Source organism: Symphalangus syndactylus, chromosome 13, assembly GCF_028878055.3.
Source record: "Symphalangus syndactylus isolate Jambi chromosome 13, NHGRI_mSymSyn1-v2.1_pri, whole genome shotgun sequence".
In the NCBI taxonomy this organism is placed as follows: Eukaryota; Metazoa; Chordata; class Mammalia; order Primates; family Hylobatidae; genus Symphalangus; species Symphalangus syndactylus.
In genome coordinates this window covers 124,207,011-124,228,806 of record NC_072435.2, presented here as the reverse complement: position 1 = coordinate 124,228,806, position 21,796 = coordinate 124,207,011, and the positions used below count along the sequence as shown (strand labels likewise).

At 46.8% G+C, this 21,796-nt stretch overlaps 1 protein-coding gene across 2 annotated transcripts in view; it reads right to left on the bottom strand.

The window, feature by feature from the left end:
- TMEM132C (transmembrane protein 132C) overlaps window positions 1-21,796 on the bottom strand; it is a 452,086-nt gene that overhangs the window by 158,721 nt on the left and 271,569 nt on the right. For both annotated transcript variants that reach the window (XM_055237228.2, XM_055237229.2), the window contains exon 3: window positions 19,178-19,324. In XM_055237228.2, the coding sequence (XP_055093203.1) occupies window positions 19,178-19,324 (147 nt within the window). The remainder of the gene's footprint in view (window positions 1-19,177; window positions 19,325-21,796) is intronic.

The window sequence follows — 21,796 nt, the reverse complement described above, 5'->3', positions numbered from 1 at the left end:
ATGGTTAACCAGGATACGAGATGACATTTCCTTGCTTCCCTTGCAGCTAGGCATAGCTGGTGTGTCTGTTCTGTCATGGGACATGACATAGAGCTTCTGGGTCAAGAGCTTCTGGGTCCTGCACTTAAAAGAAGGCAGCAGGCTCCTGGCTTACCCTTTGTCCCTCTCCCTGTCTGGAGTTCACAGTGGTGATGAGCTATCTTGGATTGCACTGACTGTAGCAACATTTTGGGGTGATGGAGCCACAAGCTGGCAGGAGTCTGGGTACCTGCCACCTTTGCAGAGTGGAAGCTGCTACAAGAACTCAAGCACACAAACAAGAGAGAAATCTGCTCTATCTTGATGAACCAGGGATTTGGGGGCTGCTGTCACAGAAGCTGATCCCTTTATCCTAATCAATCTACACGCACCATGGTTACAGTGGTGACCACTGTGGTTTTAAGATAGTCGCTTGCCCTTGTCTGCTCCATGGTAGGAAGGCGAGGCATGCAGAGCCTCAGCCCAAGCAGCCGGTGAAGTATTAAGGTGATTTGCTTTCATCCTACACTTAAGCTGCAGTGCTTCCTTCTAAAGTGGGGAAATTAAAGCCATGATGAATGAGGCATCTTTGCCATTTAGCCGGCCTAGTTTACACACCGCTGGTGAGAAAATACTGCACTGGAGATTGAACAAGTAGGGAATACTAAGGACCACTCATGAAGAATTAATGTGATGCGGGAAACAGAAAGAAAAAAACTTATTAGGTTACCCAGGAAAGGCATGGAGAACAGCCTTACGGAACAACTGTCATGCTGGCTTTGAGAAAAGAAGTAAGAGGTCTGAAGGGCCAATTTAAAGTTATTAAGATAATCTCTCTGTGTTCGGAGACTGTCTCTTTTCATACCGCTTTTAAAAAATAGGTGTTGCGATGTTTTCTCCTGAATCACAACCTCAAATATTTTGCCAACTTAAGAGGCTTGGGTGTCATTTCAGAATGCTCGGCGCCAAGCCACATGGGCTTGTGCAAAGTGACAGAGGAGAGAGAGATGTGGTTCCCAGTTTTGCGGAGGCTGTAGTTTGGAGTAGATGGTGGTGGGAAGGTAGATGCACACTGGATCCTTATTTGGGGCTATTGGGATAGTCTAACCGGTTGACGGTATCTTCCTGGACCACTCCCCCCAACACCCCAACCATCTCTTCTCTGCTCCACTGCCCTCCCTCGCTCTCCACCCTCCCATTGGCTGGGCTTCCAAGTACTAGCACACCATCTTGAATCACATCAACAAGGGCAGCCTCTAGTGCCAGGAGAAAAGAGACTGGGCTTCTGATAGTATTGCAGAACAGAGGCACCAAACCACTTTGGATCTCTATGGAACAGAAAAAATTATGTTTTTGAAATTCAGACCACTTTAAACGAAATCTCTTTTGCAAGCAATTGGCCCATATCCTAAGTCATACACTTCTTTATGTGGGTTCCTTAACACTGCACACCTCTTCTTTATAGCATTTGCCAGAGTTGCAACTGAATACTTTTTGGCGTGCATCTTTTCTAACCAACAATGAAGTCCACACGGTCATCGTCCAGACCTAATGAACCCTAATATGCCCACTGCTTAGAAGGCACTTAATAATTATTTGATTAATGAATATAAATACAGAAGTTCAGGGGCTTCCTCTAAGACCTTCCAATCAGGCTGCTGTCGTCAGAGGTCCCTCCCTGGGAGGGTTTAACAGGCATGCGGAAGGCAGCGTGTGAAGACTCTTCCGTTTTCAAACTTTTAGGGGAACAGCCTGAGCTTTCCTGCTCCCTGCAAGTCTCTGATTTCTGAGAGGCAGCCTGGCATGAAAAATAAAGATGAAGAAGCTCTATACTTCCTTATGATTAGCAAATTTCAAGCTTGGGCAAAGCCATGAAGTTCTTGCCAACTGGAATGACATCTTAACAAAATGTCTTGTCTATGTGTCCAGCAATGCCTAGTACAACATTGACATAAAAACTTTGCTTCATAAATCCCTCACTGCATGAACAATAAATCCTCCCCCTGCCTTTATCACAGCTGTTGAGAGGAGGAGAGCTGGCCGGGAGGTCTGGGGGAGGGGAAGAAGCCATGGGGCATGACAGTAGCTTTGGTTTTTGCTTGCATTTCCCTTCCAAAACCTTGGGGACACATCATTGACTCCTAGGGCGCCCTTCTTTCAGCACATAGAGACTGTCTGAGCCTCTTCCTTTATCTGTACAGTGGGACAACAGGCTCTAATTCAATATATCATGACAAGCACCATTCATTTATCTAGTCATTCAGCATTCATACTCTCAACATGAGGGCTCTCTGATCCCATCTCTTCATCTGTAAACTAGAGACAAGATAATTCAACATATTGTTACAAAGATCTTTCACTCAGCAATACATGTATTCATGCAGCAAATATTTCCATCCCTTCCCTGTGCCAGGAACTGAGTTAAGCCCTAAACACACAGATGTGAGGGCGATAGGCACTTCCCTACCATAGTGAAATCTGCATTCTCATGGAGAGACAGATGGCAAACAAAGAAACAAGGTGATTCCATACTGGTGAGTTCTAGAAATAAGATGAAGCAGGTGATCACCATGGTGGTCACAGATAGCCTCTTGGAGAATATTTAAGCTAAGATGTAGAAATTAGAATAATCTGGTCATGCAAAGAGTCCAATCAGAGGGAATGGCAGATCCAAGAGCCCTGGGGTAGAAACACACTTGGCTCATCAGGGTCAGGTTTCCTGGAAGGCCACTGTGGGAGATGAGTTGCAAGTGATGGGAGAAGCATGGGGTAAGGTCCAGAGTGGGCAGGGGCCAGATTACTCAGGATCTTGCAGGCCACAACCAAGCTTGGGGATTTATCAGAAAGAAATGCAAAGATTGAGCCAACAGGAAGTTCCCTGGTCTGACTGAGACAGAATCTCCCTCTGTTGCCCAGGCTGGAGTGCAATGGCACCATCAGGGCTTACTGCAGCCGCTGTCTCCTGGGCTGAAGTGATTCTCCTGCCTCAGCCTCTCCACTAGCTGGGACTACAGGCATGTGCCACCATGCCTGGCTAACTTCTGTATTTTTGTAGAGACAGGGTCTCACTATGTTGCCCAGACTGCTCTCAAACTCCTGGGCTCAAGCAATCCACCTGCCTCAGCCTCCCAAAGTGCTGGGATTATAGGCATGAGCCACCATGCCCAGCCTGACTTATGTTTTAAAGAGAACACTTTGGTCATTTTGAAAAGAAAGACGGGGCTGGCATTGGTGGAAAGAGTGGAATTAGAGAGCCCAGGTTAAGTGAGAATTTAGAGAAGACACAAGGTAGAGCCTGCACATGGTCCCTGTTCACACACAGTAGCTGTCCCTGCAGCAGATCCAAGGGGGATGCACCAGTGACTCAGTGGATCCCAGGCTCACAAATACCATGCTAGAGCTTCCCAGGAGTCACGGGGCTGGCTCTGGCACAAAATCCTAAAAATCCATAGCACGATTCCCACGGTGAGTGGTAATCTCAGGCCACTCAATAGCCAAGTCATTTTTGAGTACATAAAACATGAATCTCAAATGATCAAACAGCTTATGAGTAACGTGTGGGTAAAGATGGTGGTGGTGTGAATGGGTGCAGCCTCTGTGCAGGGTAACATGCTAATATACAATTTGTAAATGCCCACACCATTTTGTCCACTGCTGGAGTTTATTTCACGAATATGATCACAGAAGTACAAAATAGTCTTTGCATACGGTTATTCAAAGCAGTACTTCCAGGCAAAAAAACAAACAAAAAAAACCCTGAGAATAACCTAAATGCCAGTTCATATGGGGGTTGGTTTATATAATTTACACTATATGCCATAATATACAGATGTTTGAAAAAAAAAAGAATAAAGAACTTTATGTACTAACATGGAAAAAATACAAGATATATTGTTACATAAAAAAGATTGAAGTTGCAGTAGAAAAGGAAATGTGTGTGTGTGTGTTTGTGTGTCTGTGTGTGTTTGTGTGTGTATGTTTGTGTGTGTGTCTGTGTGTGTGTTTGTGTGTGTGTGTTTGCATATGCATGAAATATTTTCAGAAAGGTGTGTGTTAAACTGCAAATGTGGATCACCTCTGGGGGCTTGCACTGGGTGGCTGGAGGCAGAAATAGATATTTGTATATAAGTCTGTATACTTTTTGAGTTTGGAACTATATAAATGTATTACCTTTTACCCCCAAATAAATCAAGATTATAAAAATAACAAAAGTAGGAACAAAGGGGAATATACCTTAGGAAAGTGACAAATTGCAACAAGCCTAGGACCTTTAGTGTTGGTTTATAAATAGTCAAGGCAAAGAATAGTCAATCACCAGGTGCCCTCTGACTGGGCACTGCTCTCTCTTTTACCTACAGGTTGCCCTGAGGGTGGGAATAAAGGCCAGAGCCAACCAGCCACTGAAAGGAAGAGAGAGGTGGACAGGATAGAGCTTCCAGTGGGAATTTGGAGTGGATCAAAGTCAGCAGGGCAGTATAGCTCAGTGGTTGGCATGTGCCACTGTATTAGTCTATTCTCATGCTGCTAGTAAAGACATACCCGAGACTGGGTAATTTATAAAGGACAGAGGTTTAATTGACTCACAGTTCAGCATGGTTGGGGAGGCCTCACAATCATGGTGGAAGGCAAAGGAGGAGCAAAGTCACGTCTTACATGGTGGCGGGCAAGAGAGCGTGTGCAGGGGAACTGCCCTTTATACCACAATCAGATCTCATGAGACTTATTCACTATCATGAGAACAGCATGGGAAAAACCCAGCCCCATGATTCAATTCCCTCCCACCGGGTCCCTCCCATTACATGTGGGGATTATGGGAGCTACAATTCAAGATGAGATTTGGGTGGGGACACAGCCAAATCATATCAGCCACCAAGGGAAAATAGTGCTGTGCCTCTGCTACAATTATAATGCGAGATATTCTGCACCACTGTGTCAAAAATGTCAGGAAGAACTTAAGGAGGCCTTGTTCCATAGAAAACACAACTAACACTCCAGGTGGGCACCCCCCATATATTAACCCACTTAATCTTCACAAGCACTCCTCAGCAAAGGTACTATGATTACTTATCATCTCATTTTCATGTAAGAGCCAAGGAGACTGCCTAATGTGCACAAAACCACGCAACTTTCATGCAGAAGAGCCAAGATGTGAATCCAAGTTGCCGGGGCTGGCTCAAGAGACCACGTTGTTATTTGTAGCGCCATATTCCTTTGTGGAGTACTTGAAATGTGGGCACCATGTGAGCAAAAACCTTACCTCTGATGTAGAAAAAAGATCCATTAAATTAAAAATAAAAAGGCAACTGCTCATTTCTACTGCAGTTTGCCACTGTCTTGTGAAGATCAGCCAGGTATAAGAAGGAGCCTCAACAACAAGAGTCTGTGAAATCTGAAGGGTTTTCCAAAGTGGATGAACTTTGCATGGCATCGTGGCTCAGTGGTGGCTGAGAAGACTGTGAATATGTTCTCTGAGACACACAGAGCCTTGGGGATATTAGAAATCTAGTCCCACAACCCTGTTCTAGTGTCCAGTTTGCTGTCTGAGGACCAGTAACAGAGGCATGGCTTCAGGGGGAGGGCCTCACCTGTGCGTGTTGGTAAGGCAGGGTCTCTAAGGCGAGACATTAGTTCTGAAATGCACCTGCTTTATGTCAGAGGCCAGGGTATCAGCTTCCCAGCCTTCCCCTAAAACTAATTACTGGTCTGGCAAGAGCTTGAGAGACTTGTTAACTTGATACAATAAATCATTTCAGGACAGATGCTGAGAGATATATTTGCTTCATACATTTTCAGTTTTGACTGGGGACCTCATGTCAGACTATGATGGGAATGAAGAAAGCAGAAACTCCTCATTCTGGCCATGAAATACCTTAAATGAGGCTTGGGTGCCAAAAGAAAAGAAACAAGCTTCCAGAGGTAATGCTGGGCTGGGAAGTGGGAAGGGCCCCTTGGTGGAAGATGACATGCCCGTCAATCTCTTTGCTTAGGAATCTCTTCCTTGTTGTGGGAGAAGAAGGGGCATTTAGAACCATAAAGAAGAAGATTAAAATATTGCCACTGATCTTTAGTAGCTCTTGGGCTTGGCAAGTAGTTGAACTCCTCTGAGTTCCCCTGTTTTTCACTTTTATGTTGCTATGCTACAAATCACCCCAAAACATAATGGTATAAAACAAAAGCAATCATTTTATTGTTTCTCATTGTTTCTGTGAATCAAGAATCCTGGAAGGGCTTAGCTGGGTGTCTTTGGCTTGGGTCTCTCATGCAGTTGCTGTCAGACAGTGGCGGGAGCAGTCAGGGGCAGGTGGACACCATGCTCCATTCACAAGGTTTGGGGGTCCTCCTTGTGGCCTTTCCACATGGGATAGTTGGGCTTCCTCACAGCATGGTGGCTTTGGACAATAGGGCTCCCTCCATGTTGGTGCAGGGCGTTTTTATGATTTCGCTTTGAAAGTTACATAGCATCACTTCCGCTCAGCACTATGAGTCAACGAGTCACTACAGCCCATCCACTTTCAAGGGGAGAAGACAAAGTTGTCACCTCTTCATGGGAGAGTAGAGAGGTTCCAGAAGAGCATGTGGGTTGGGGACATGGAGAGTATGTTCCTTGGGAATACTTCTGAAAAAAGTACAACCTATAACACAGAGTGTCATAATTTGAAAATGGATCATATTAATATTCACTGTATAGGGGAAATGGGTGATGGTGTGGACAAACTGTCCAACACTGTGCAGGTTCTCATGGGTGCCATTCCCTACACATCAGCTTTCACTGCCCAGCATCTATTCCTCCTCTATAGACACATCCTGACTTCCTTTGGAAAAACTCATTTCCTCCATGGTAGGTAGTCTTGATGGGATGATAAACCGTGGTGCTTGCATTTTGAAATGGAATCAAGCAATGGAGAAGCCCCTTCACCATTTCAGACATCAAATCGAGGCTTGGGATGCCAGACCTGGCCCCTCGGTCTCCAGTAAAATCTTCTTTCAGGCTCTTTCACAGCCTCTCCTCAACTGCTCCTCTCCCCCACTCTCCACCCACCACCCCAATGCCTCCAGCAAATTCTCTTGGAAGAGTTTAGTGTCTACAAATGGCAGACAACTTGGGCCAGGCGCGGTGGCTCATGCCTGTAACCTCAGCACTTTGGGAGGCCGAGGTGGGAGGATCACTGAGCCCAAGAGTTTGAGACCAGCCTGGGCGACACAATGAGACCCCGTTTCCACAAAAAAAATACAAAAACTAGCCGGGTGTGGTGGTGCATACACGCAGTCCCAGTCGCTCAAGAGACTGATATGGTAGGGTCACCTGAACCCAGGAGGTCGAGGCTGCAGTGAGCCATGACCGTGCCACTGCATTCCAGCCTAAGTGACAGAATGAGATCTCGTCTCAAAAAAAAAACAAAAAAAACAAAAAAAAAAAGTTAGGCGACAACAGTAACCTCGATGATGTTGGGCTTCAACAGTCAACGTTTGCCATGAACCTCTACGGAGTCCAGGAAGCCCAAGGCCTGGCGCCTGCTCAAGGCGAAAAGGAGGGAGAATTTTATGGAGACCCACGCAACTTGTGTATCAATGAATTATCCTGCTGCAGATGCTCACAGAAGCCTGCTATAAGTTTTGGGTGTGTGGAGTGGGAGACACTTTTAACTTGTTTTAGGAGGGGACCCAAAATGTAAGTTTATGCCATTGGTTGGGAGATTTTAATTCGTGGTAGTTTGCAATCTTCAAATATCTCTTATGGAAAGCAGTTGGTCTGAGCAATTTCCTTTAGGGAAAAGCAGATTATTTTAGCACTTCATTCCTCTAAGCACTGTTGAAAACTGTTTAAGCAGCTATGAGCATGTTCCTATTCCAGAATTCTCCAAAACAAATAGCCAAGCACAGTTATGTATATAAGGTATGCAATTGAGACTGCTTAAATGAATACTAATGGGCATTTTATTCACCATTTTCAATGATTTTGGTTTTTTTTTTTTTTTTTTTTTTTTTTTGGAAAGAGCCTTCTCGTTTTATTACCTGCCTGATTTACCCCTGCAGCAGAGAGTCCCTGAAGCACGATGCTGGCTCTTGAATTAAGGAGCCTGGGGATGCGGCAGCTGCTTCTGTTCCAGGGAGGGGGAAGAACAGGAGAGGCATCATTCACTGTTCTATGGAAGCATGTGGATCCCGGTCTCCTCCAAGAACGCCTGGGGAACAATGGCCCAGAGACCACCCCATCAAACTAGAAGCTGAGTGACAAGAGGAGCAGGGAGAGAGAAGTCCACATCATGTAGCAGGATCCCAATTAGGGCTGACACTTACAGCCATAAGAACCAGAGCTCAGATGCGTGTTTACAGCAACTGCTGGAAATACAGGAGTGTCTGTGTGATGTGGTCTGTTTAGGAGGGCTCGTGTGGTGAAAATGAGGGGCAGCTGAGTCTTTGAAACAGCTGGCCTCCTTTCTAAGTCCCTCCAAAAGAGGCACAGTTGAGTTCCCCGACAGCTGTTTTACTGCAAACTCTGTACCTGGACAATACAGGCAATCAACCTCCTAAAGAAAACAGGCATTATTTTGACTCAAACAGGCCACTTTTGCACATGGTTTACTTCCTGATGAACAATTTCTCCTGAACAATATACCTTTTGTTTGATTCGCACAGTGATTTTAAACATCCAAGCAAATGTTCAAAAATGGAAAGATTTCTGGATTTTCAGCAGGTCAAGAAAAATCCAGAGATCTGGCAACTGACAGCCTGCATTCCCACCTGGGAAGGCTCTAGAGCCTAAAGAATGGATGTGTCCCCTAAGAGGGTGCAGCCTGCCACCCTCCCTACCTCTCGCAGCCTGCAGGGCATGGTCATTCCACCCACTTCCTTACCCACCTCCTCCTTTCACCTGTCCCTTGCACGTGCGACTCCTGCTAAATGGCTCAGAATTTCACGTGGATGCCTCTGAGTCCAGCTAGCTTTGCAGCCTCTCAGCATGCGGTGCTACGATTACAAGTGTCAGAGACAGCCACTCTAGGGGACCGATGAAGCATCCCAGGAAGGGTTTCCAAAAGGCAACGTGCATCCCTTGAGTAAGGTTGAATCACGTGGACAGAAAGTGTTTCCTTTTTAGATTCTTTTAGAAGTTTTGAGGTTAAAGCGAAAGTCTCCCAGATGGCCCGTAACCAGTCCTGGGCACAGACACCCCCGGAGCTGCAGCAAGGAGGGATTGAAGGAGTAAAGGGGGCGTCACACGGGGCCCCTCCCTCTCGTCCCGCAGGCCATTCCCGGCTCCCTGCCTCTTCCCTGGCCCCTTCACTCGTCTGGTGCCAGCTTTTGACTTTGTTCCCCAATTTCTATGTTGGGTGTGAAGGCCAGAGAAGGGGTGACAAAATAGGAAGGGCAGAAACTCGGACTACAAATCCCTCACAGCAGCTCCCTGTGCTCCATGATTCAGAATGGGGGGAAAAGGCAGCGCCAGATCGTCTTGGAAATGTCTGCCACTGGTTTATTTACACTAAAACGCTGAGAACAAACAACCCAGGTGCCCCCGCGATAGGGGGCTTTCTAAATAAATTCAGGTCATCCACTTAATCGGTTATTTAAAAAGCTAAGTATGGGACAAGCAAAGTACTTTGGCAATGTTAAGTTACCAAGAGATGTAACATATTACAGACTGATCCCAATGGTATAAAAATACTTAGATACACTCTGTAAGGCAGGACACAATAATGGTAATAGTTACATAAGATATGGAATATGTGTTTTTAAAACATATCTTTGAATATGTTTTTATGATTACAAAAGTAAAATAAAGGCATTTAAAAATAAGCCTGATAAAAAGGTAAGAAGAAGGAAATCTCAGCTTGGTCCACTTGCAAGCTTGTCCAATCTGTAGCCCACAGGCTGCGTGTGTGGCCCAGGATGGCTTTGAATGTGACCCAACACAAATTCGTAAACTTTCATACAACATTATGAAATTGTTTTGCAATTTCTTTTTCCAGCTCATCAGCGATCACTAGTGTTAGCATATATTATGTGTGGCCCAGACAATTCTTCTTCCAATGTGGCCCAGAGAAGCCAAAACACTGGACACCCCTGCACTCTCGTGTGTCCATAGCACTTCCCTGTGCCTTCTAACCCCTTTCTGTAACCTCCAAGGCAAGCACGCAGCTTCCTGCTGCTAACTTTAGCTAGCTAGATTTCAATAGGATTTTTATGCTCGTGTTTGTTTGTTTTTGAGACAGAGTCTCACTCTGTTGCCCAAGCTAGAGTGTACTGGTGTGATCTTGGCTCACTGCAACCTCCGCCTCCTGGGTTCAACCCATTCTCCTGCCTTAGCCTCCTGAGTAGCTGGGATTACAGGCATGCACCACCATGCACAGCTTAATTTTTGTATTTTTAGTAGAGGCAGGGTTGGCCTGCTGGTCTCACATTCCTTGAACTCCTGACCTCAGGTGATCCACCACCCTCGGCTTCCCAAAATGCTGGGGTTACAGGCGTGAGCCATGGCACCTGGCCAGGATGTTTATGTTTTAATTGTGTTTGTTTATGCTCACCTTTATTTCGTGCAACTGAGAGGCATTTTCTCCATTTATTTGTATACATTAAAGTTATTTTTTAAATAAAACATTTTTATGATTTCCCTAAATATTCATCTGGATGCTTACTTCCTGTGAGGGTCTTTATTCTTTTCTTTATTTGCCCAATGGTATGACGCCTCAGTTCATGAGACCATTAGAAAGATTTACTGAAATAATGTACACAGAGCATTTTGTAAAGTGCCAGAGACAGTGAAATACACACAGTATTATTCTGTGTGCTGTCAAGCACTATAAAATCTACAGAATACTATGGTTTTCTATGTAAGTTTCTATTTTTAAGATACTATATTTGCTTCTGGAAGAGATGTTAACAGTAGTGTTTTAATAAGAATGCCTAAATGGGAACCTTGAGACGCATAAGTGAACCGGTTTAAGTGAAGGTGTTCAACATCTAACAGCACAGGCGCACGTGGGCCAGTGGGAAGTGGAGCGGCAGGCAGGTGTGCCTACACCGACCCCACTGGGGAGCCCGCCTCATCAACAGCCTCAGGGGGTTGCATTCCCAACACGGAGTCCCCCCTGAACTTCAGAGTATGCCCACAGTTTGAAGAAACACCTAAGTTTTGGCATTTTCCCTGAAGGAATTAGCTTAAAGTAAGGCTCCAGGAATGCTTGAGGCAGAAACCTTTATTAGATCAAGGTGCAACGTTCGAATCAAAAGCAGCCAGGGTCCGCTCTTCCCTCCTGCCAGTGCTGAGGTCAGACTCACCGCTCGCTTCACTGCTCCCCAGCTACTCGGACTCACCGGGACACCTGGTTTTGAACCATCACACTCCGGGGACTGTTGCGGGGTCGGGGGAGGGACAGCATTAGGAGATATACCTAATGCTAAATGACGAGTTAATGGGTGCAGCAAACCAACATGGCACATGGATACATATGTAACAAACCTGCACATTGTGCACATGTACCCTAAAACCTAAAGTATAATAATAATAATAATAAAAAAGAAAACAGATGCAGATCGAGGAAAGGAGATGAAGGGGGAAGCGGAAGATGCTTCCTAAGGAACAGGAGGATGCCAAAAGAACCGCAAGATGTGTTCCTGCCTTTCAGCACGCTCTCCACGTGCTTTTATGCCTCTTCCCTGCAGACACAGAAGCATTTGCTTCATGCTTGATCCTCTCCGTCACAGGGCGCTGACGGGGAAGGACCTGGGCAGCATGCTAATTGCTCTGTTGGCCTCGCACCCTGTAAATACGACGTGCACTCTGGTAAATTGTTGGCTGAGTTTGCCTGACTGCCGAGATGCTCAGACCTCTCCCAGGGTGATGCAGAGCCTGGAAACCAAATGCTACACGGTTTGGTGTGTGTACAGACCAGGTGCTGGCTGTCTTCCTGGGTCTGAGTGTTTATAGACAGATGGTTTCAGGACCATAACAACTCTGGTCTTTCGGAGGTTCTAGGTTACAGGGAGACGGCGCTCCAGCAAAACAGCTGTCTTGCTTGACAGTTTTCCTAACAAGTGCTCTCTCCCTGTCTAAGAGGACATTTCGCCAGGGGAGGAAGCGGGGGGCTCTTATGTTTCTGAGAGTCTCAGTTTGGGTTCATTAGAAGCAGATCATAAGACAAGGATTCATTTGCAAGTGACTGATTAAGAATGTTGTTTCCTTTCTCCCCACGCACCAGGAGAAACTGGAAAGGGAAAAGGGGAGAGGGAAATAGTTCACATTGCAGGAAGAAGCAAACAGAAGGTGTGCTTTCAAAGACCCAGCCTGCAGCCGGACCCCATGGGAAGCTCTGAGTCGAGCTGTGTCCATGACAATTCAGAGTTGTCTGCAGTGGGGGAGATGGGGCTGAGCTTTTGTCCTCCACACCCGTCCGTCATCGGCAAAGGGGATCCCAGGAAGAAGCTCCCAGGCTCTTCCAAGAATCTGCACAGGTGCACAAAAGTGAGGGGCAGCCCCAGGTGGTGCAGTGACGGAAGCAAGTTCAGGATAACAGAGCAAACCCCACGATTACAGACTGAATTGTTCCCTCCAAAATTCATCTCGCAAAGCCCTCTCCCCCAGTGTGACTATATTTGGAGAGCAGGCTGTTAAGATGGTAATTAAGGTTAAATAAAGTCCTAAGAGGGGGCTCTAATCCCATGGGACTGGTGTCCTTATGGGAAGATGAAGAAGCCAAGTGCAGTGGCTCACACCTGTAATCTCAGCACTTTGGGAGGCCAAGGTAGGTGGATCACTTGAGCTCAGGAGTTTGAGACCAGCCTGGGCAACATGATGAAACACTATCTCTACAAAAAAATACAAACATCAGCTGGGCTTGATGGTGCATGCCTGTAGTCCCAGCTACTTGGGGGGCTAAGAGAGGAGGATGGCTTGAGCCCGGGAAGTCAAGGCTACAGTGAGTCCTGTTTACACCACTGCACCCCAGGCTGGGTAACAAAGCGAGACCCTGTCTCGAAAAAAGAAAAGAGACCAGGAGCTTCTCTCTCTCCATGTACAGAGGAAAGGCCCTCTGAGGACACAAGATGCTGAGAGGGTGGCGAACTGCAAGCCAGGAAGAGATCCCCCACCAGAAACGACCCTTGACAGCACCCTGACCTCAGACTTTCCAGAGTCCAGATGCTGAGAAAATAAATTTCTGTGTTTTAAGCCAACCAGTCTGTGGAATTTTGTTCAGGCAGCACTAGCTGGCTAACACACCTACGGAGGGATATAGAGCAGTGAAAGAGATTTAACGGGAACCGGGGTGGAGCAGTGTCTGCCAGCCAGGGTGATCCATTGGGTGTATCTCCTGTCAGGACAAGAATAAGCACAAGCTACAGCTTGTTCTTCAAGGCAGACCTTCCAGGTTGGAATTCCACCTCCACCTCTTACTGAGTGGGTTTGAAAAATGCATCGTGTCTCAGTTTCCCCTCATGCGAACTGAGATCACAGCTCACTGTGACTACCTCGAATGCCTGAAGGAGGATTAGGTGCTTAGGAGGATTAGATGCAAAGCATTTGGAGAGTGCGAGGCACACAGCCAGCACTGTTTGTCTCACCTATGATTCTTCTTTCCGCACTCACTCAAGCGCCACTGTTCATCCTATGCTGAGCACGACGCGGTTCATCATTCGCCAGGTGGGAGTTCATATTTGGGACAGTCTTTAAGTGTCTCATCTTCGAACTTTCCCCCGATAAGACTCCTGGCCATAGATTGTCAACATGGTAGCTGGCAAGTACTGGGCACTTGACAAATAATTTGTTGAAGAAATGAACGTGGGAAAGGGGATGTCTAAAGCTTCCCACAGATGGAAACTGTGTAAGAACATTTCAGCAATAGGGGAAATTTTCTGAGCCAAGCAGCCCTTTGACGTGCCGGGGGGTGATGGTGGCTTTAACTGAGTGCAGCACGCACTCCCTCCACTCACCCGCCCCGTATGTCTGGGTGGTGAGGACTTCCTCGCCCCACGGCCTGGCCTCGTGACTCACGTTGGCCAAGGGGATGTTAGTGGACAGGACACCAGTTTTGATCTCAGGTGAGAGGATAATGAGCTGCTGTGAGAGGAGCACGCCCAGAATAACTCTGCCCCTTTAGCCTGGGCCCGGGACCAAACACACATGGAGAGGTAGACACTCAGCTTAAGGCTAAGAGCTAAGCCCAGCCAGCTCACACCCCAAGGCAGTCTCCCGCCTGAGCTTCCGCTTAGCAGGCCCAGACTGCACTTGACCTACAGCCCTGGAAGCATGAGAGCAAAGCTTTGACAGTCGCCCCTTGGTACCCAAGGGGGATTGGCTCATGGACCCTTTGCAGATAACAAACATCCATGGATGCTTAAGTCCTTTAGATAAAATGATGTAGTAGTTGCATATAACCTATGCACATCCTCCTGTATACTTTAAATCATCTCTAGATTATTTATCATACCTAGTATAATGTAAATGCTACGTAAATAGTTACTGTGATACCATATTATTTAGAGAATAATGACAGGAAAACCAAAGTCTGTATATGTGCAATACAGACACAACCTTCCACTAAAAGAATCTGGAATCTGTGAACACAGAACTCATGGATATGGAGGGCCAACTGTAGTTACAAGTCACTGAGATTTGAGTGCATTTTTTATGTGGCATGATTGTGGCAAATTTGTCCACATCCTAGTGCCTGGAACCTGGGAATATGTTATCTTATAAGTCAAAGGGACTTGGTAGATGTGATTAGGTTAAGGATCTTGAGATGGAGAGATGATCCAAGTGGGCCCTATGTGATCACGGGGTCCTTACACAGCTGACCGATACACCGGATTTTCACACTACAACGCTTTCACAAATCACGTAGCCAATTCACAAGTGGAGAGGCTGGATACAAGACAACAGGGTGGAATGAGGACTATGGCTAATTGGAGATTTTGTGTGTCCCAACAAACGTCACTCAAATTTTATTTTTGCAAGAAAAACACAGGTCAACCAAGTTCAATTCAGGGACGACCAGTTCATATGAGTTAAAGAACTGGGAGAGAGCAGTGAAACTGTTGTAAAGAGAATGGCACATGGATGCAGCCTCCCACACACCATATATTTTCAAGCAATTTTAGGGATTGGGGGGCCCTTGGTGCCCATTCATGGTCCTGTTTGAAACTTATGGACTAGAATGACTTTCAGAGCCCTTGAGGCATCAACAACAGGCATGTTTAACCACTAGCTGTCTGCCGCTCTCAAAGCTCAGCTCCCCAGATCAGCTACCATCATCTCCTGATGTAGAAGGCTTCTATGTTTGGGGTGAGTGGTCATGCGGGATCAATAGGGGTGAGTGGTCATGCGGGTAAAGGCCAGGGGACATGCTCTGAAGCTGTGTTTGTTTAAAAAGCCGCCACTTTTAGTTAGACTTGGTGTGTGTGTTTGGTGTTTGTGCCTTTGAAGAAATAGCCATGGATGGGAACGGTCGGCAGGGGGTCGTAAAACCTTCCAGAACCACCTTTCTGGACCTGCCTGGGGAAGCCACTGGTGTGACAGCCCCTCCATGGGCTGACCAGTTTCACCCTTTTGAAGCTATTTATGTCTCCCCAGGTTCGCTGTCTTACCAGCCAGGGGATGTGGCCAACACGGGGACGTGGCCAAGATCTGAAAACATAGTTGCAGCTTCCACATCTCAAATCGGTGACTCACCTAAATGCAAAAGTTCACAATGGGATATTTCTTTTTTTTTTTTTGAGATGGAGTCTGGCTCTGTCGCCTAGGCTGGAGTGCAGTGGCGCGATCTCAGCTCACTGCAAGCTCCGCCTCCTGGGTTCACATCATTCTCTTGCCTCAGCCTCCCGAGTAGCTGGGACTACAGGCACCCACCACCACGCCTGGCTAATTTTTTGTATTTTTAGTAGAGACGGGGTTTCACAATGGGATATTTCAAGTGGTTCAAGGAACGAACCACTCTCTGCACCTGTGAGTGCCATCCCGGCCAGCACAGGCTCTCAGAGTCCTGCGGAGAGGCTCCTTCAGGCAGCCACAGTCATGACCTTGGTGGAGCTCGGTGCCAATGAGGCTTCAGATACTTGACTGTGCAACCCTCACCTTGAAGCAAGAATACACATCCCTGGCTGGCACTGATTGCTTCTGCTGGACCCCGCCAGGAAGGGCGACACCATTGCCCATGGCAGTGCTATACGTAAGAAAGATCTTGCTATCACACCTCCTCGGCTACCAAGAAAGCTGCCATGGGAAGGAACGCCATTCCCCACCCTGGGAATCTTGGAAGGTACGCTCGCTGGCCTGACCTCGGTACCCCAAGGTGTCCAAACCCAGCATTTCAAAGACTCAGGACTGAATGGACATGGCAAGGGCCATGCTGTAAGAAGACAGAGGCAGGCCAATTTGTCTACATCCTAATCCTTAGAACCTATGAATATGTTACCTTACAAGGCAAAGGGACTTTGCAGATGTGATTAAGTGAAGGTTTTGATACGGGTGATGATCTGGGATTACCCAGGTGGGTCCAACATGACCACAACGGCCCTTATAAGTAAAAGTGGGGCCAGGCACGGTGACTCCACCCAATGCACCACCCGCCCTCCTCTTTGAACACATTTCTCGGGTCTAACCATCTGCAGTGCCTCTTTCTGTGCCTCAGATGCCATTATTCTCTATTTCTGCAGATTCAGATCTTCCTCTTGTCCACAGTCTGCCAAAACATTCAGGATGGCTGACTGTGGAAACCCACGCACAATGCTTACCACTGAGACAGGAAACACAACTGGGGTCAAAGTGGGGCGCCTGGAAGCTCAGAACCAACAGGGTGGCCACAGGAGCCCTTCGGACTCGGTACCCTCATCTCCCTTGCTCTGCTTCTCATTCAGGTTCCCACCTGAAGAACTATTCACATACATAACTCCGCCACCTGCTAATGAACACATTCACTTTCATTTGCATAATCAACACTAATCTTATGGGTTAATTAGACTTCATGTGCATTCAATTCAGGAGATTTAATTTGGCCTCTGATCTCCCGCTTGGAACAAGGGACTCATAAACACATTTCTTTCTGGCCATGTTTTCATAAGTTCAAAGATTCAGACACCCAACCCTCGTCCCTGACCTCACCCCGATCAGATGCACTAAAAATCCTTCTTGGGGTAATGATGGCGAGGGTTGGCATTTGAGTTTGTAAACTGTTCGGGACACCAGATTTTCTTCTTCTGGTTACACATTAAAGGAAGGACAGAGGAGGGGGTTCTATGGGCAAAATAACAGCGTGGTTCTAAACCAAGCAGAGAATTTGAGGATTTTTCATGGTGCCTTGAAGCTGTCACTTAAGCAAATGTGTCCAGTAATAGAATATTTCTTTCTTTAATACTAATCCCTTCAGAAAAATACACTGGCAGAATATAACAAGAGCCTTGAAGAATAATCTTATGTTTTGAATCTAAGAAGCCACCTTAAGGAAAAAGGAATGTGGACAAAGATTTATGTGGAAGGTGGTTTATTGCTGCATTATCTATAAGAATAAATCTTGGACATACAAGTGGCCACAAACTTATGAAAAAAATGTTCCATATTACTAATCATCAGAGAAATGTAAATCAAAACCACATTGAGATGCCATCTCACACCAGTCAGAATGATGATTATTAAAAAGTCAAAAAATAACAGATGCTGGAGAGATTGCAGAGAAAAGGGAACACTTACACACTGTGTGTAGGAAAGTAAATTAGTTCAATCACAGTGGAAAGTAGTTTGGAGATTTCTCAAAGAACTCAGAACTACCATCCAACCCAGCAATCCCATTACTGGGTATATACCCAAAGGAAAGAAATTGTGCTACCAAAAAGACACATGCACTCATGTGTTCATTGCAGCACTGTTCACAATAGCAAAGACGTGGCATCAACACATCCACAGTGAACTGGATCAAGAGAATCTGGTATACATCCACCATAGACTACTACACAGCCATAAAAAAGAACAAAATCATACCCTTCGCAGCAATACAGATGCAGCTAGAGGCCATTATCCTAAGCAAATTAATGGAGGAACAGAAAACCAAATACTGCACGTTCTCACTTGTAAGTGGGAGCTAAGCATTGGGTACATGTGGTTACAAAGATGGGAACAACAGACATTGGGGACTCCTAGAGTGGGGAGAGGGAGGGAATAAAGGGCTGAAAAACTACCTAATGGGTGCTCTGTTCACCACTTGGGTGATGGGATCATTCACGTCCCAAACCTCAGCCTCAGGCAATATACGCACATGACACACCTGCACATGTACCCCCTGAATCTAAAATAAAAGTTGAAATTTAAAAACAACTTGGAATCAACCTAAATGGTAAAATACAGGCATGGTTGGTTGTTTATATTATGTTAAATCCATCTGATGAATATTATAAAGTTATGAAGAATGTTTTTGAGGAATATTTAATGTTAAGAGAAAATGTTTCCAATAGAAGTGAAAATTGTAGTGTCCTTAAAATCTGTACATATTTGATGATACCAAATTTGTAAACTAAATATATGTAGCATATATTAGCATTACACAGGTATAACACCCTGGAAGGAAATCAACCAGCATGTTATCAGTGGGTTACCCTTGAGTAGGAAGGATATTGGCGTATGATTCCCTCCCCACCAATATAATTCTGCTTTCCTCATATTCCAAAATGAGTCTGGATTGCTTTTATAACCAGAAAACAATTATTTTAAAAAATCATCTAGGATGTCTACAATGAATCTCACATAGCAGGTTCTTCTCCATTATTGCCACTGACTGTCACCTCCTTCCCTTAAATTCCTTCTCACTGAAGACTCAATCTTACCCTTCATGAAAAAATGAGAACTTTGTAACTGAGCATCTTCTGATAATGTAGGCAGGGCAAGGCCCCCAGAAAGTCAGTTCAGGTGTGGAGAATCCACAAGCCCTATCAGAGCAGACATGAGATCACCCTGCTCCAAAGCTGACCCCACAGCGCTGCAGAGCGACTGCCCCACCCCGCCCTGCTGCAGAGGCAGAGGGTCCTGCATGGATATCAACGCCTCCAGATTTCCGCGCGGTGGGTTCAATAGCTCCTCTGAGCAGCGGCTCACATAAGTCCAAGTCAAGGCTCTTAGGCAGCAGCCGGCCTGGACCCGGGACCAGGAACCACGCACGCTTGCAGGGAGGGCACCGCTTACCTGTTGCGCGGGCTGGGCCCCAGGCGCTGGCAGGCCACGGTGGCCGTCACATGCTTTCCACCGCTGCCCACCTCCTGCTTGACACCCCACTGCCGGGGCTCATGGGTCTGAGCACTCAGGATGTTCACCCCCTTCTTCACCTTGGCTCTGTGGGGATGAAGATGGGAGAGAGAGAGACAGGGTTAAGGCTTGGCCTTTCCAACGTGCCCAGCTCTGCAGAGTTGCCACCTTTAGTTTCTGTTTTGCTTTTCCACTTTTTTCGTATCTAGTGAGAGGCAAAGCCGACCAGTGGTGGTGATGCCAGGGCAGGGCGAGCGGGATCTGCCTGTGGATAAGACCTTGCTGTCCGGTTCCAAGGGGGAGGGAAAAGGACCCCTGGAATTCACCAGACCAGGAGGTCGCAGGGCAGCCTGCCTGGGTCAGTCTCCTCACTCAGGGGGCTCTGCGCCCTGCCAGGGACATTTGGCAATGTCTGGAGACACTTGTGGTCGTCATGGTTGTGTGTGTGGGGGGGTGTTGTTATCCAGTAGGGAAGTGGGGAGAAAGGAGGAAGGCAGCTAAACAGCCTACAACCCACTTGAAAGCCCCACCACACAGAGCCACTGGGCCCACAGTGTCACTACTACTAGGAAAGCCAGGCCTGGGTTCATACCCCAGTTTCACCACTTTCTAGCTGTGCAAATTTGGGCGAGGCACAACTTCTCCGTGCCTCGCCTCCCTCCTCTGTAAGAAAGAGCACGATCATAGTAGCTCCTATTATAAAGCTGTTGTAATGATTAAATAGATGTAAAGAGATTAGAACAAGAACAGCGCCAGGCATACAATACACACTTAATAAATGTTAGCGATTGTTACATCACTCCAGGGAAGTCCCCAACCTGCTTAATGTAACTTGCCTGGCACACACTTTATAAAGATACATTAAGTCAGGGACCAAAACACAAAGAAACAAAAAGGCAAAGAGCTCCTCCTGAAGCTGCTGCTGTTTTGATCACGCCACTTAGCCAGCCTCAGTTCCACTTTCCCTATCAATAAACGGATGAGACAAGTGGCAGCTTGAGCACACACATCTACTTATACCATCTTCCTTCATCCCACTCACAGGAGAGCAAAGGGACTGTTTTAAAAGGCATAACACAGCTGGGCACAGTGGCTCACGCCTGTAATCCCAGCACTTTTTTTTTTTTTTTTTGCAACGAAGTCTTGCTCTGTCGCTAGGCTGGAGTACAGTGGTGCAATCTCGGCTCGTTGCAACCTCCGCCTCCTGGGTTCAAGCAATTCCCCTGCCTCAGCCTCCCGAGTAGCTGGGACTACAGGTGCCTGCCACCATACCCGGCTACTTTTTTTGTATTTTAGTAGAGATTGGGTTTCACCATGCTGGCCAGGATGGTCTCAATATCCTGACCTTGGAATCCGCCCACCTCGGCCTCCGAAAGTGTTGGGATTACAGGTGTCAGCCACTGCATCCGGCCAATCCCAGCAGTTTGGGAGGCTAAGGCAGGCAGATCACTTGAGCTCAGGAGTTCGAGATTAGCTTGGCCACATGGTGAAACCTTGTCTCTATGAAAAATACAAAACTTAACCGGGCACGGTGGTGCATGCCTTTAGCCCCAGCTACTCAGGAGGTTTAGGTAGGAGGGTCACTTGAACCTGGGAGGCAGAGGTTGCAGCGAGCTGAGATCCTGCCACTGCACTCCAGCCTGGGCAACAGAGCAAGGCTCCATCTCAAAATAATTATAATAATAATAAAATAAAAGGCATAATCCCATGATTGGAAGAGGAAATGCAGCCACAGCAACAGATTTGGGAAACTGGAAACTGGGAGTTCAGTGGATAAAACAAGTCAGCAGAACTTCAAAATGGAGCTTCGAGCTGTCAGTGAGCAGAGTCCACAACCAACACAGTTTCTACCAAAGGGCCCCCCAGACTCAGGAGTTGGTAATAACAGTCACAAAATCGGAGTGAATGAGGACTGAAATAAAGAGGGTGGGCTACAAGTGTGTTCAGGAAGCAGCCAGATGCAATTAAACTCCCCTTTTTATGCCCAGGTGATGCCAGGACTTCACATCGGGTATGGATATTAGGGCGAGTGGGGAACTGGGGGTGCCTGGGGGTGCCACACCCAATACAGAGGGACCCCACAACCCCATGTGTGCTGATCGCTGAGATTCCCAGGCGGGTCCCCCTAGACTGGATCTTCACCCTCCAGGAGAAACACAGGATTCCAGAGGGTGCTACCATCCTAAGACCAAAACGCAATAGGCATTGACACTGTGGCCTCTCCAAACAGCCAGCCAGACGCCCTGCAGTGAAGCCTGAAGTCAGCGAGCACTTTTGAGGGGCTCTGAGCCTCGCACAGCCTTTTAGTCCCCCCTCCTTTACATGAACCAGCAAATGGGAATTGTTAGACGCTAAGAAAAGTCTCTATGTGATATAAAGACCGTGATATGCTGAAATAAAGATTTGATACTCATCCCTGTTTCCCGGCATACAGCTCCTAAAATCCTGGGAATAGTGATGTCTTCTTGTGTGCTAAGGAGGTGACTGGTGGCTGGGATTACAGGTAGCTTCAGGATAGGGTTGGTCACCAGAAAGACCAAGGCAAGAACAGAGGGTTTG